The sequence below is a fragment of the Alexandromys fortis genome, unplaced genomic scaffold (genome assembly GCF_014885135.2).
Source record: "Alexandromys fortis isolate MF-2015 unplaced genomic scaffold, M_Fortis_MF-2015_v1.1 scaffold_0, whole genome shotgun sequence".
NCBI lineage: Eukaryota > Metazoa > Chordata > Mammalia > Rodentia > Cricetidae > Alexandromys > Alexandromys fortis.
Genome location: NW_026067949.1, coordinates 43604174 through 43618883, shown reverse-complemented (window position 1 = coordinate 43618883; position 14710 = coordinate 43604174). Strand labels below are relative to the sequence as shown.

General features: G+C 41.5%; 1 protein-coding gene across 5 annotated transcripts; it reads right to left on the bottom strand.

The window, feature by feature from the left end:
• Positions 1-5288: 5288 nt before the first annotated feature.
• Positions 5289-14696, bottom strand: Thap6 (THAP domain containing 6). 5 transcript variants are annotated; one of them, XM_050149970.1, is made up of 5 exons: positions 14595-14696; positions 13819-13921; positions 12224-12431; positions 11056-11178; positions 5289-7908 (listed from the first exon to the last, which is right to left on the bottom strand). In XM_050149970.1, the coding sequence occupies exons 2-5, from the start codon at positions 13896-13898 to the stop codon at positions 7672-7674; spliced, it is 648 nt and encodes a 215-aa protein (XP_050005927.1). In that variant the 5' UTR covers positions 13899-13921; positions 14595-14696; the 3' UTR covers positions 5289-7671. The 5 variants fall into 5 exon arrangements, with proteins under 5 accessions (XP_050005927.1, XP_050005929.1, XP_050005931.1 ...); XM_050149972.1 differs by having other exon boundaries at positions 12888-13921; positions 14595-14640; XM_050149974.1 differs by having other exon boundaries at positions 13717-13921; positions 14595-14640.
• Between the last annotated feature and the right edge of the window lie 14 nt (positions 14697-14710).

Here is a 14710-nt window from a genome sequence, read left to right as displayed (position 1 = left end):
AATGTTTACGAATAAATCTGGCGGGCGTGAGCCCCGCCGGTCTCTCTTTTTTGTATCTCCTGCTCATCGCTGGATCCCTGGTGTTGTAAACTATCCCTTCATTAAAATTTGCTGTTTCATATTAAGCTAGCCTGGTTATTACTCCGCTTACAGACTGCTTCTCTGAAAGTGAGAGCGGGTGACATGTCTCGATGTTGGAGACTTTATGGTCAGGTTCTGGATTCTCCGGGATATTGAGCAGGCTGGAGAGCTATGTTCGAATGTTCTTGGGTTGGGTTCTGTTAAGTGACTACTTATAGACATGCGAAGTTAAACCTTCTGACCACACCTACACAGTGTGGTTTTGAGAATCTCAGCAGCTCAGCCAGGACAGCTTGGGTAACTTCCTTGAGATTTCCAGGTGTCACTGAAACTAGTGACTCAGGACAAGGACTCTGTGCTCTGGGAAAATGATGAAAGGAATGATAGCAGGTAACCCCCATGTTCCACAGATGACATGATTTAGATTTTAGTTTGTAGAATGCTTAGCTTGGTTGGTTTTCTGTTACTATAACAGAACGCATGGAATGGAACCATTTCATAAAGGAAAGAGGTCTATTTAGTTTGTGGTGCTGGCCTGGGGAGTTCAGATCTGGCAGCTACATTTTGGGGAGAACCTCACGCTACACCATTCCAGCTAAGTGGCACAGCAGCACTTCATGGCATTATAAAATCTACTTTTGAGATAGTCCCAGCTAGGCTTCATTTTTATTGACTTGCGTGTTGCATATACTTTATTTCTACGGCTGAATGCCTGTCTCTGCAAGGCATTAATTTCTGATTTTTGTGGTTGGCATCCTGCATAGCCTGTATACCTCATTCTTTATTTAATAAATGTTCTCTGTCTTATAAAGCACGAGGCCTCAAACTGCCCAGTCAGATGTGATGTCACTTTTCAAATGGATTTGGTCTGCCACAAGGATCCGGGGGAGCTGATCACCTGACACCCATCTGTCGGGAACTCTGCTGCTGTCAAGGGACCACAAACCACAGCTCTGGCTGGGCAAGGACTGTTTAGCAAGCCACTCACTAGGAGCCAGACTTTAAGCTATGACTATTCTGGAATGAGATAAGGTACTTCCTCCAGAATTTCAAGTAACATACTGCTCCATTCACGAGAGCCTAGCCTATCATTGACTGAATCAAATGTGCTTCATGACGTAATTGTTCTACATTCTGGTGCAAGTTTACTTGAATAAGTCTGTGAGCCACATTTTGAGTAGCATTGTTTATGTTTTATAAGGGTGAATGAGTGGAATAAGTATATCAAAAATGGATTAGATGGCATGTTTTAATTGGGATGGAAGGATGGAGAAAGGATTCGCCCTAAAAATAAAATCAAGATTATCTGTAAGTGGAACCATGTTCCTTGCTTACTTTTCGCTGCTACAAGAGAGGGGAGATGTTTTTGAAGTACAGAAAACCTCCCTGGTCGTGTTTTTCAATACTGCTGCCAGCCCCTCAATACTGACATCAGCCCCTCAATACTGACATCAGCCCCTCAATACTGACATCAGCCCCTCGATACTGACACCAGCCCCTCAATACTGACATCAGCCCCTCAATACTGCTGTCAGCCCCTCAATACTGACATCAGCCCCTCAATACTGCTGTCATTTCCAGCAAGTGTTTCTTCCTCTTGCTGTTTTTTTTCTTCTTATTTTGACCCCTTTACAATATTTCTAAGATGGAATTTAAAAGAGAAAAACATTATATGGGAAGTTCATTGTATGATCTGGACTTTACACAGTCTTCCCTTTGGTTGTCTACATTGTAGATGCTCAGAGAATTCAGCCCCGGGATTGTGCTCTATGTGTACTACAGTGGTAGGCTGGCCTGGGATTTGAATCCATGTCTGTTTGTTCTTCACCTATCCTCTCCTGTCTAGCAGTTGGCCATTTGACTCTTTATTAAACCAATCAGAAGGTGCCTTAGGCAGGTGAGGCAAAATAGACATCCCACACCATGGCACTCTGTCTTAGGTCACTTGCATTTATTGAAATTGATGTATGAAGTTTAGATAGGACTCCTCTGGTTATCACTAGGACACAGGAAAATCAAGGAATATTTTTGTTTTTGTTTTTTGTTTTGATTTTTTGAGACAGGGTTTCTCCGTAGCTTTTTGGTTCCTGTCCTGGAACTAGCTATTGTAGTCCAGGCTGGCCTCGAACTCAGAGATCTGCCTGCCTCTGCCTCCCGAGTGCTGGGATTAAAGGCGTGCGCCACCACCGCCCGGCAAGGAATATTTTTGTTAAGAAATAAGGGCTTATAGCTCTGAGGGTAAGAATGCCTGCAACCATGCATGGCATCCTAAGTTTGATTTCTAAAACCTATGTGGAAGGAAAAACAACTCTAAAAAGTCACTACATGCATTCTGTGGCATTTGTACTTACACACACACACACACACACACACACACACACACACAAAACCCTCCACCAATAAATAAATAAATGCAAAAAAGATAATGGCTTAAACAAATGAAATTGTCATGGAGAGGGATTGTGAAAAGAGCTAGACATTCAAAAGAAATGGTGTTTGGACAGATGTCTAGGTACCTGGTTGAATTTCAAGGCATGGAAGATTACACACACACTTACTTACAAAGCATAGAAAGAAGAACATTGAAAAGACATTAGGATGAAAGACATTAAAAAAAAAGAGAGAGACAGCTTAATAGTAATGCCAGAGGTGGAGAACTCATGGATTGTCTATTCTACCACTTCACCTGCAGTTTTCTTTATCCAGACTCTGACAGACGATTCTGAAGGGACATCTGGGTTGAAGTCTCCAAGGGTAACCCGAGGTTTGATGATCCGCTCGAAAGATCCACAGAACTCAGCATATAGTTGCCTTTGTGGTTATTACAGGAAAAGAAACAAACCCAAGATCAGCAAGGAGAAAATGCACGTGACATGAACTTGGGAGAAACCAGACACTTGGTCTTGCAAGAGCCCTTCCTCAGTGTAGTAATGCATGACCCACAATTCCAGCGGAATCAAACTGTGACAATAATGGAGGAACTACTGCCTAGCAGGGAAGTGCATTCAAATAGCCAAGGTTTAATTGCAGACTAGTCACATAGGCACTCCCTGCCTAACAGTCCCACACTTCAGATCCCCAGAAAACAGGCAGGTATTCGGTATAAATCACTCTGACTCTCATCATATCTCCATTTAATCCATCACCCTGACCCCTGGAAAATTTTGACCTCTTCTGCAGGATAAGAGCAGATTAAGGCAAATTAAGTCAAGAAGAAACCCTGTGAGGAGCTGGAGTATTGATTATTTTATCTTTGTGAGAGGTAGTGAAAAACCCTCATTTTCAAAGGCGGTGGAAGAAATCCCCCAGTCTCAATAATTCAGGCCAACAGATGCAATCAGCAAGAGGTATCTTTATTGATTACACAGGTGCCTGTGGGTGTAACAGTAGCTTATGCTAACTGCACACCCCGGGCAAATCCAAACAGCCATATTTATAGGGAAAAATGATTACATAAGAGGGCAGTATAGTACAAGCATTTCATTGGCTCTCAAATTGGTGGGCTTAGCTCATCCTGGGAATGGCCCCATGTCTATTCTTGAATTTCCCTGAAAAACTATAAAGACAGATAAAACACCCTGCAGCAAGTTGACAATTTAGATAGGATGTCTTGGGGGGTGGAGTATCCCTCTCCTTAGCCTAGTCAGTGAGTCTGCAACCCATAGATATCCAGTTTTAGCATCAGCTGAGCCCGGGGGCCCAGCTAAATTTTTCAGCAGAGTTTAACATAGTATGTGGGCACGGGGGGCTTTAAGTATGGGGGTCTTTCAGTAGTTATACAGCTATGTGCTATGCAACTATTTGATTGATGCATGCTTTTCCAACCTCATTAAGGATCAGAAATATTCATAAGCAATGAACAGTAATATACAGTCTTGACCCGAGGCTATTGATACTGTTGCTTTTGTTATAACGAAGAGATCTACATTACACAGACATCCTAAACAAAATTACATAATTGAAAATATGGACGAGTTTAATACAATGAGATAAACATTTAACATGCTAGTGAATGCCTGTGACCCTAGTACTAAGACTGAGAAGCAGGGTCAAGCATGTTCTCGGCCAGAATGGGCTACATAGTGAGACATGTTTCTTTTTTTAAAAAATTTATGTGTAGAGTGTTCTGCCTGCATGTTTGCCTGCAGGCTAGAATGATGTGGGATTCCCCTTTGTATGCTGTGAATATGTTTTATTACCATTTGAATATAAAGAAGCCGCTTCGGCCTATGGCAGGGCAGAATAAAGCCAGGTGGAAAATCCAAACAGAGATATAGAGAGTAGGCAGAGTCAAGAAAGTGCCATGTAGCTGCCCAAGAAGCAAGAGGTAACAAACCACGAGCATCATAAAATATAAAATAGAAATGAGTAAATTTAAGATGTAAGAGCTAGCTAGATATATACCTGGACCATCAGCCAAACAGTGTTATAATTAATATAGTTTTTGTGTGATTATTAGGGTCTCTGTTTATAGCAGAAGAGGGCACCAGATCTCATTATAGATGGCTGTGAGCCACCATGTGGTTGCTGGGATTTGAACTCAGGACCTCTGGAAGAGCAACTAGTGCGCCTAACTTCTGAGTCATCGCTCCAGCCCCGAGACATGCTTCTAAAATGTCTTTAAAAGAAGGGTGGATAAGAGCTCCTACTACTCTTGTAGAGGACCTGGCTTTGGTTCCCAGCACCTATATCAGGCAGATTATAACTGCCTGTAACTCCAGTTTTGGGGGATCCAACATCCTCCTCTGGATTCTACAGATACCTGCACTCATGTGCACACCCTTTTTCATAAACACATAATTAAAAATGCATCTTTTATAACGAAGTGTCTAGTAAACTCTCATCAGGGCATCCATGAGTTACATGTGCTTTAAGGGGTGGGGCAAGAATCTGTAATATTCAGGAGACATAGTGATTAGGGGCATGCCAGTACATCTCCCTGAAGTAAAAGACAAACCATTGTATCTTGCATGCTTTGCTATGACTTAGGAAGCACAATGCTTGCTAGTCTTCTGGGTTCAGAGGCAGCATATTTCACACCTGCAACACCACTCTTCCACATGCTGGGAACATGAAGAGCCGCCAGTTCAGACTATGTTAGAAGGTGGGCTGATGGAAGACATGGAAGCAAGCAAGCCCTCTGCGTATGTACGTGCTTATCTTTCCCTGACCAATTTTTTTAATCAAGGTATGAAACACACAACACATTACTAGACAAAATTTTTATTTTTCAAATAAATAGCTTTCATTCCTGAATTATTTGTCAGAATTTTATTTTCAAAACTAAGTATATAATTAATGCATTTTTACCCTTTCTCAAATTAAAGATTTAACAACAGTCTATTTTCAGAACTCAAACTTGATATGGAGAAAATGCCACATCAATCCTTCATACCTTCTTTGGAAACCAAGTGTATTTCAGGGTCTAGAGGCCAGTCCATGTTTAGAAACTAGAGCCCTTAGGTTGGTCAGCTTTGGCTGCCTGGGAACTTCCGGGTAGGTCATGGTGATTCGCCTTTTCTTTATACACAGCAGTTCTTCCCTGGAAGACCTAGGCTGCAATCTCTGGGCAGAGGACTGAGGTAGGGATGGCGGTTAGGCAGATAAGCGCCAGCTGGTAGGGATCCTTTATTTCAGGTCTGGTTTCCACTGTAACTATTTGTCCAAGGGTAAAGAGCAAATGGGAAGCTCTGGGTCCTTACCCACTCACCAAAGTCTCAGTGATCTAGGCCCAGTGAAAGAGAGGACAGAGACTGACTTCACCAAGACACAAGCGGGCAAAGTGACTGTGCAATGAAATAGGGCCGAGCCTGGAGCCTTCCTCTTCAGTCTTCCGGGCTTGATGTATGGCCGGCAGCCAGGGGAGGGGGCGACTGCAGACACCGCTGCGCTTTTTCTTTTGCCATCCCCCCAGTCACCAATTTAAACATATATGCTCACAAACAGGCTGAGGATTTAGATTCTACCCACATTTCTTGTTAGAGTACCCGATGTGACTTAAAAAATTAAACAAGGAAAATAAATAACAGGCAGAAAATAAAAAATTTGAGGGTAACAAAAGAACCTCAGTAATTTCAATCTTTCAAATGTGGGTAAAAATCTCTTTTAGAGGGAAGAGCTAAAGTCCTACATGAAAATACAATATCTTAAATATAAAAATCTTTATCTGACCATACCCTTATGGTACTACTATGAAACAAAGTTACAGGGAACAGATAAACAAAAACTAGACATGATTTGCTAACACAAAGAACCAATTGCTGCACACTCTGACTATGCACAGATCTCCAAAAAAGATTCACTCATATTTGTGCTTAATACAGAGAGGGACTTTGGCTAATACTTTTTATTTTAATGTACCGTATTTATGATTCTTTTTTTTTTTTAAATTATTTATTTATTTATTATGTATACAATATTCTGTCTGTGTGTATGTCTGCTGGCCAGAAGAGGGCACCAGACCTCTTTACAGGTGGTTGTGAGCCACCATGTGGTTGCCGGGAATTGAACTCAGGACCTTTGGAAGAGCAGGCAATGCTCTTAACCACTGAGCCATCTCTCCAGCCCCGTATTTATGATTCTTAATTTTAGTTTTTTTTTTAGTAAGAAATCAGAGGAGAAGCAATATTCCTAACATTGGGCTCAATCAGTAAACAGCTAAGACTCTTCTTCTGTAAACTTGGTAAAAAGTCTCCAACAGTACTTCCGCACGCCATTTCTGAGTAATTACTGCCACCGGACAGTCATCAGTTCCGTTTCTATTTCCACTGCTAGATCTGCACATTTGCAATAGCTTTTCTTATGTGTTACAGTTCTAAAAGTGTCAGCAATATTACTTCTTAAAACCACAAGACAGCCTTGCAAATCTTCAGCGGGTGGCAGCACTATGTATGGAAGAGGTGACTGAAGAGCCAGGAGTCATGTTCTCGTGAAGCAACACCTGCTCACCCAAGTCAATCGTGTGTGCTTTCATTCTTTGGTGTCTGAAGCTATCCTGACTAGTCCTTGTGAGGAGGGATGATGCACTGTACTGAAACACTGACATCCTGTCAGGAGTCTTAGCTAACTGGCTCTTAACTTAAAAGCCAATAAATCTTTTCCATGGGCTATTCTCAGGGTCAGTGCTATGAAGTGCCTTATTAAAAAAATAATCCATGATTAATTGCTAAAGCACCTTGGGTTGGAGGCAAGATAAACGTGTGTTGTAAACAAAGTCTGCTTTATAGTAAAATATTTAAAATTAAAATCACAATTTACTATAAAGGACATACAATAATGTAATCAAAGTTAAAATTCTGATGTTCCAGTTGCTATAACTTATGTGAGATTTAGCCATCTTACAACAGTGACCCAGCGCTAGTTTATGTCTGTAAAAATGTAATTGTCACAAGTCACACAAAAGCATAACTACAACACATTTCTGCACATCTTCGATAAGTTTTTGGTTAGCAGGGATGATGCATAATGCTGCCTGGTATCCAAAGTGTTGTCAGTGATTATAGGATTTAGAGATGGTATGTGAGGTCTTCTAAGAAGCATCATCAATGCCAACTGCAGATGGATATAAAACATTCCTTCACAAATCCAGTCTCATTCTGTGCTCTCACAACACTCCCAACAGAAAGCATCCAGTCTATTGGCTGTTTCTTGGCTGATCAGACATTCATCTTTTAGTTCTCTGATTGTCTTTCTCAGTGATTTTTGAAAGTGTTTTTCTCGGTTCAAAACATTCTGCAGACTTTCCTTGGTATTCTCTAGCTCGATGATCACATGATCTAATTTATGCTTAAGCTTCTTTGGACTGTCCATTACACTGTAGCTATGTTCCTAAAATATAAACACCAGGTTTTTAAATAGGAAAGACAAGTGGTTAGACAAAAGTTTAGCACTAAGTTTCAGCTAGTTATTCATTTATAAAACTTAGAGGAAACTATTAGGTTTAAAGACGACAGGAAGAAGACAGGAAGTGGAAGCAGTATTAGGGTGCCTGAGCCTCTCTTCCTTCTGAGGCTCAGATATATGAGGAAGATGGATCACTGACGATGAGAATCACTCCTCATTTGGGGTTTCCTGCCTGCTAAGATGAGCACTGGCTGAAACGGCACTGGCTGCCATAGCACTTGCAAAATCTATACGCTTTCATTCCTTTAGCACAGCAATGATGAACAGCTTGTATTTATCAAATGAATGAGTAATTTTTATTTATTTATCTTTTTACACAGGGTCTCATGTATCCAAGGCTGGCCTTGAACTTGCCATATAGTGGAGGATTACTTCAAACTTCTGATTCTCTTACCTCCACCTAAGGATTGCATGCATCCCCCAATGCCCATTTTTTGCAGTGCTGGAGATCAAACTTTGGGCTTTGAAAATTTTAGGAAAGGACCCTAGGAACTGAGCTCCATTCCCAGTTCCAAGATTTAGTGATGGTGTGTGATAGAATAAACTTTTCCTCCATTTTGATGAATATTTTACTTTATAAAAGGTACAGGAAAGAAACATTACAGTGGGTGCTTAGGCTGAGTGCTGGGGACTGGATAGGACTCCAGTATTGGAATTAAAAAAAAAGATAATTCCATCAATATTTATTTTGGCTATGCTTAAGTATATGGCAATATACTTTTACATGTTCATTTGTAAATAAGGAAAATTACACTGACATAGAAAGATACTATAAACTAATTTTGTAAAGTTATTTAATATTAAAAACACTGAAGGGGACTTTTGCGTCTAGCCAAGATAAAGTATAAGACTAGACTGATACCACATGAACCAATGTGTGGTACAAACACATAAAAAGTATTTGAGGATAACAGGTACTCCACTAAGACGGAAAACAGAGGTGAGGTCTGCAATCGCTCCAGCTTAGCCTTGGAAGAATTTGTATGCCCCAGTGCAAAGATGAGAAACCCATGCAGAGCTTGGCATATAGGAGGAGAAGATTAAGCAAACATGAGGGAAACCAAGGAGGCTATTTTTTCCTTCTATTTTTGTGTGTGTGCATGTGGAAGCCTGAGGTTGATGTTCAGACTTATCCTCTTTGCTAGTCTCTATTCACTGAGGTAAGGAATCTGAATCAAATCCTGAGCAAACAGATCTTGCTAGCCAGCTGGCTTTGGGAATTCTGTGTCTGCCTTGTGAAGTTAGAATACCACATTTATAATCACTGGGCTATCTCCCCTGCCCCAAATAATATACTTCTAAATAACAATGACAGCAGCTTTCACCTTACAAGAAAAAGGCAATACATTTTACATTTTGAAATAAGTAGAAAAATATAAAAACAGACAAACAGAAATTAGGGAAGTATAAAAAAATGAACAAAAGTTGAAATCTATGATAAGATGAAAAAAATAGTTAAATCTTCAGGTAGGTTAATCAGAAATGTACAAAACAGAAATATCAGGAGTGAGAGAACACTAGAGTCTACCAGAGTCAACAAAAGGACCAATAAGGAGGTATTATTAAATACCTTACCCTAATAAATGTTGTAGCTGTGATGAAATGACAAAACTTTGGAAGACAAAAGCTAGTATTTCCTTCAGCAAGCAAACAACAATAACCCCTAAGTCCACAGTGCTTCACTAGACAAATCTATCATATATTTATTTAAAAAATTATTTTACAAAACCCCTTTTCCTGAAAACTTGAAATGTTGGCAAAATTTTCTCACTGTTTTGAAAGGTCAGTATTAATCTGATCTTGAATTCAGATAAATAAAACATTAGAGGAAGAGGGGAGCCCTATGCACTAAATATCCCTCTTAAACACTCAAGGAAAGATTAAACTAACAAACTCCCAAGTTGTACACAAAATACATAAAAACAATGATACATTATTGAGTAAGGGTCATCCTGGAGCAAAAGGTTAGTTCAGCGCTTGAGAAGTCAGCTTACAAGTTAACTTAAAAAAGAAAAATCATGTTAGGAGATGGGATTGCCTGAACACTGGCTCTCAACATTCCTCATCACAGTCCTGGAGTCTCAAGCAGTTCAGCAAAGCAAGGAAAAGCAACAAACACATTTATAGGACGAAGGAAAAATTAAAACTGCCTTCATTATAGAGAACATGATGATCTATGCAGAAAATCTGATGGCCTTAAGGAAAAAAAACCTGCACTGTACTTAATATTTGAGTTCAGCACGTTTGTCAGATCTAAGATCAACATAAATTATATTTCCATCTTCTAGGAGCAAACACAACGGTATCATTTAGAGCAGCAAGCAAACAGAAAATACTAAGGGTCAGATCTGCCAAAGCAAAACACCCGTGTGCTGAGCACTTTCAAGCAGGGCTGAGAAGGTAAAGGCCGAATAAAGGGGGCACTCAAGTTCCAGTGCCAAAAGACTCCGTAAGATCCCCAGCTCTCGCTTCTCTCCGTGGGATCTACAGAGGCGGCAGAGGACCAGTGAAAATTCCAGCACGGGTTTTGGTAAAATTTTACCAAGTGATTTTAAATTCATATAAAAATGCAAAGAATCTCAAGGTCCAAAACAACTTTGATACATAACAAAGAAAGTAGACTAACAGTACCTGATTCTAAAATGGTAAAGCTGTATATAAGCCTAGCATTTAAATGAACAAGGAATCTCTAAGTACATACAAGCCTGAATACTCTGTGTTCTGTGACTTTTTCAACAAAACCTAAAGATAGAGCTATTATTAATTACATATTTCCATGAAGAAAATATACTAAAGGGAAGAGTTATTTTATCTGCAGCCTCATCCTTGTAAAGGCATTTTTCACACTCAGTAACCAGCAGAGTAACTGCTTCTGTATTGCTCCTGCATACATTCAGATCATAACGATCCTGGGAAGCAAGCGCGTTTGGAAACATCACACAGTAAAGACCCCTCCCCAACAAGTCTACGTTCTGTTTTTCTATCACTCTGACATATTTGATCCTAGTGGAGAGACCATATTCACCTTAAAGCAATTAACTCAACAATTAGCTCAGCAAAAATTTTACTTACAAAAATGAACTGGGATTGGAATTCTTCAGTGCATGAGGCACCGACAAGCTGGTGACCATGGTTAGTGACTGGAAGGGTTTTGAGAATGAAGTTTTTCCTACAATGAAGTTTTTCTCTCTTCTCCTGTTAGGAACAGTTAATGAAAAACATTGTGACTGTATCTGTTCTTACAGTTTGATTCCTTCCTAACTTTCAAAGTGAAAAAAAGTACATAGTGAAACACTATACTGCTTGCAGAGACTATTCTGGAAGGAAGTCAGTGTGTTTCATTCTGTTTACTTTCAAAGAGCATCCCTAAAGCACCTCTAGGGTTCATCTATCAACATAAAATTTCCCTAAAAATGAAGAGTGAAAATGAAAAAGGACACTCCTCACCAGCTGAGAAAAAGAAGACAGAGAGGATCTGAGGAAGTGAGTTACAGCGACAATCATGGTCCAAGTCTCTTCTTGAAGAAAAGACAGCCATCAAGGGCAAAGTGACCAACTCACAGCACTGTTACTGGAAAAGAATAAAATTCATGAGGTTTACTACTCAACCCTTCTGTTTTTCTTTCGTAACCTCATCTCTCTGTCTTTTTCACTTATCCTTTTTTCTGCTTGACTTTTGTTCATATCTAAGTTTTAAATTCTATACCTGTGACTTCACTTGGAACCACACTTTGGTCCAATTTGCAGTTTGCTGTTGAGTTTTCTTTTTCTTTCTTTTTTTGTTTTGGTTTTTTGAGGTAGGGTTTCTCTGTGTAGCCCTGGCTGTTCTGGAACTTGCTCTGTAGCCCAGGAAGGCCTCAGACTCACAGAGATGCTTCTGTGTCTGCCTCATGAGGGCTGGGACTAAAACACATGCCCCGCCATGCTCCCGAGTTCTTAAGTACAGTCAATCTGAAACCTCAGTGCAACCTTCTCCATTTTTAAGAAGCTGGTTCTGAGTTAAGACAATTCTTTCCATCAGTCCACTTATCTGAACCCTAGCCATTAACCAATGTTTACGGGTGGCTGCTGGCTATATCATCTGCCAGGCATCATGAAAAGCTGAAGCTACAGTCCCTGGAACTCCCAGAATGCACGTCAGATGAAGAAAGTTGCGCCGACAAACCCACGAGTGCTGAAGTGTCTTCAGAAACGTCACAGGAAGTGAGTGCTCAGAGCGAGCAGTAGTTTGCAAACAAACCTGCAAGTGATCTGGGGACTCAAAGACAGAAGGGACGACTCCTGGCTTCAGTTTAGTGTTCGGAGTGCTTCTGTCAAAGTCTGTCTTCTTGAAGTGCCTTGAGCACAGCACGTCTCCTTTCTTTGGCTCCCAGATGCCTGCAGCATTCACATCTAGTCTTTTCATTGCCAACACCCATTTTCGCTTGATGTTTTCATCTGTGGGGAATCTAGAAAAAAAATAAAAAAATTTAAAATTAAATACTATTGATATATATTTAAACTGAAACATTTAGGAAATCATGATTCTTGCTTATGTAACTAATTTTTTTTTTTTTTTTTTTTTTTTTTTTGGTTTTTCGAGACAGGGTTTCTCTGTGGCTTTGGAGCCTGTCCTGGCACTTGCTCTGTAGACCAGGCTGGTCTCGAACTCACAGAGATCCGCCTTCTCTGCCTCCCGAGTGCTGGGATTAAACGCGTGCGCCACCATCGCCCGGCTTGTTTTGTTTTTTGAGACAGGGTTTCTCTGTAGCTTTTAAAGCCTGCCCTGGAACTAGGTCTTGTAGACCAGGCTGGCCTCGAACTCAGAGATCCTCCTGCCTCTGCCTCTCGAGTGCCGGGATTAAAGGCATGCACCACCACCGCCCAGCAACAAATTAATTTTTAAAAATTACAATTTTATTTACATGCACATGTGCGCACACGCATCCCATGGTATGCACAGTATAGACTAGAGAGCGATTCGTGGGAGTTTCTTCTCTTCCTGTGTGGTCGTTAGGTGTGAGGACAACTGCCTTCACCCACGGAGACATCCTGCTGCTCTCTCAACCCAGTTTTAGCATCCAGGCTTTTCTGCCGACTCTTCTTCAGACACAGGACCTCTACTTAACATTTTATCACACCATATGGACTTCTCAGTGGACCTTCAGCACCTTGGGGGCAGGATCTGCAATCCATGGTTTTCCCTCATCTACAGATGTGAAAGTATACCACTGGCCTTTCCCATCCTGAGGTGACATCCACAATTTACCCTGTACTTTCACTTCTGGCATTATCCCAAAATTACACGGAACAGCAGCTGATACATAGCAGGTTTACAAATGCTTTACGAAACGTGCAGAGAATAGCTGCGGAGTGTAGAATTCTCAAGACAGAACTGTCGGGGGGATATGGGAGTCAATAATCAAAATTCTCAAAATTTCCAAACCAGTACAATTATTTTGGATAAGGTAGTGTAGACATACTTTTTATTTCCATGTCTATCAAAGTTAACACAAAAGCTGCAAAATCCTTAGCACGTTTACAATCATATTAGATATTCCCATGGGAACACCTTTAAGCCTCCTCTGTTTCTAAATAGAAGGGACGTGTATTTTAACAAAGGCCCCCCATTTAGACTGTAAAGGACAGGGAGCCTAACAATTAAAATGGAAACATTAGCAAAGGTGAGACTGACGATTTGTGTGTGGGATTTTATTCTTGGTGGTGTTACTCTCGTCTTTGATTCCTTGGCACCTTATAAAGGCGTGAAGGCTACTCTTTAAGAGGACCGGGGAACTGAGCTTGAGACTGCAGACTTAGGTAGAATCGCTCATTTCAGTAACAGCGAAGTCTTACACATGAAATGTCAGTCCTTTTAACTTGGAATTTGGCAAACAGCGAGAAGCACATCCAATGGCCGAGCAACATTTCACCATGATTTTAGCAACTCATAACGAAACTGTAAGAGAATTAAAATGAGTTAGTTACTTTAGGGCTAAAGTCAAAGGTAATTTCCCACCACCCCAAAAAAAGAAGTTTCGCTGGTAAAATTTTCTCAAGTGTCGGTACTTTTTTTTATATATATATATATAAGGATGGACATTTGATGTACCTCGAGGTCTAAGATTTCAACTTTGTAGATTTCGTTATTTGTCTCATGTCCTTACCCGATTTTCCCTGTCACAGCTCTGTGCACCCTAACTCCTGGGACACTGTTTGCAATTCCCCTTTCAGCTCGAGGGTCCCCTTCCCCAGGGAAACCACACACGGTTATCCTTCAAGGGTCCCTCCAAACTGTGATTTTATTTAACACAGTGGTTCTTTCCCCCTAGCCATCTGTGAGTTCCACTTTTTCTCCTCACGTCTTAGCTGGCGATCAGCACGGGGAAACGCGAAGGGAACGTCGGCAGCCGCCAGCACGAGGTGCCCGACGCGCCGCCACCGAGCTCCGCCCCCTGCTGGAGGCGGCCGCGAGCACGGCCGAGGGAGGGGCCTCTGCTCGAAGGCGCCGGGCGGCCGAGGGCGGCCTGCAAGCGGGGTCTCCACCCGGCGTCTCGGCGGCTCCCTTCGCCCCCAGCTCTGGGCCGGCAGCGATGCGGGGGCGAAAGGAGAGCCAACCTACGCGTTATTACCGTTAGCAGCGAAGACAGCGACTAACGTCGGCGACGGAGCTAGCGCCTCCCTTCGCTTCCGCCCCCTCGAGCAGGAACCGGAAATCCGGCTGCCCCGGGTCACGTGAGCAGCCGCC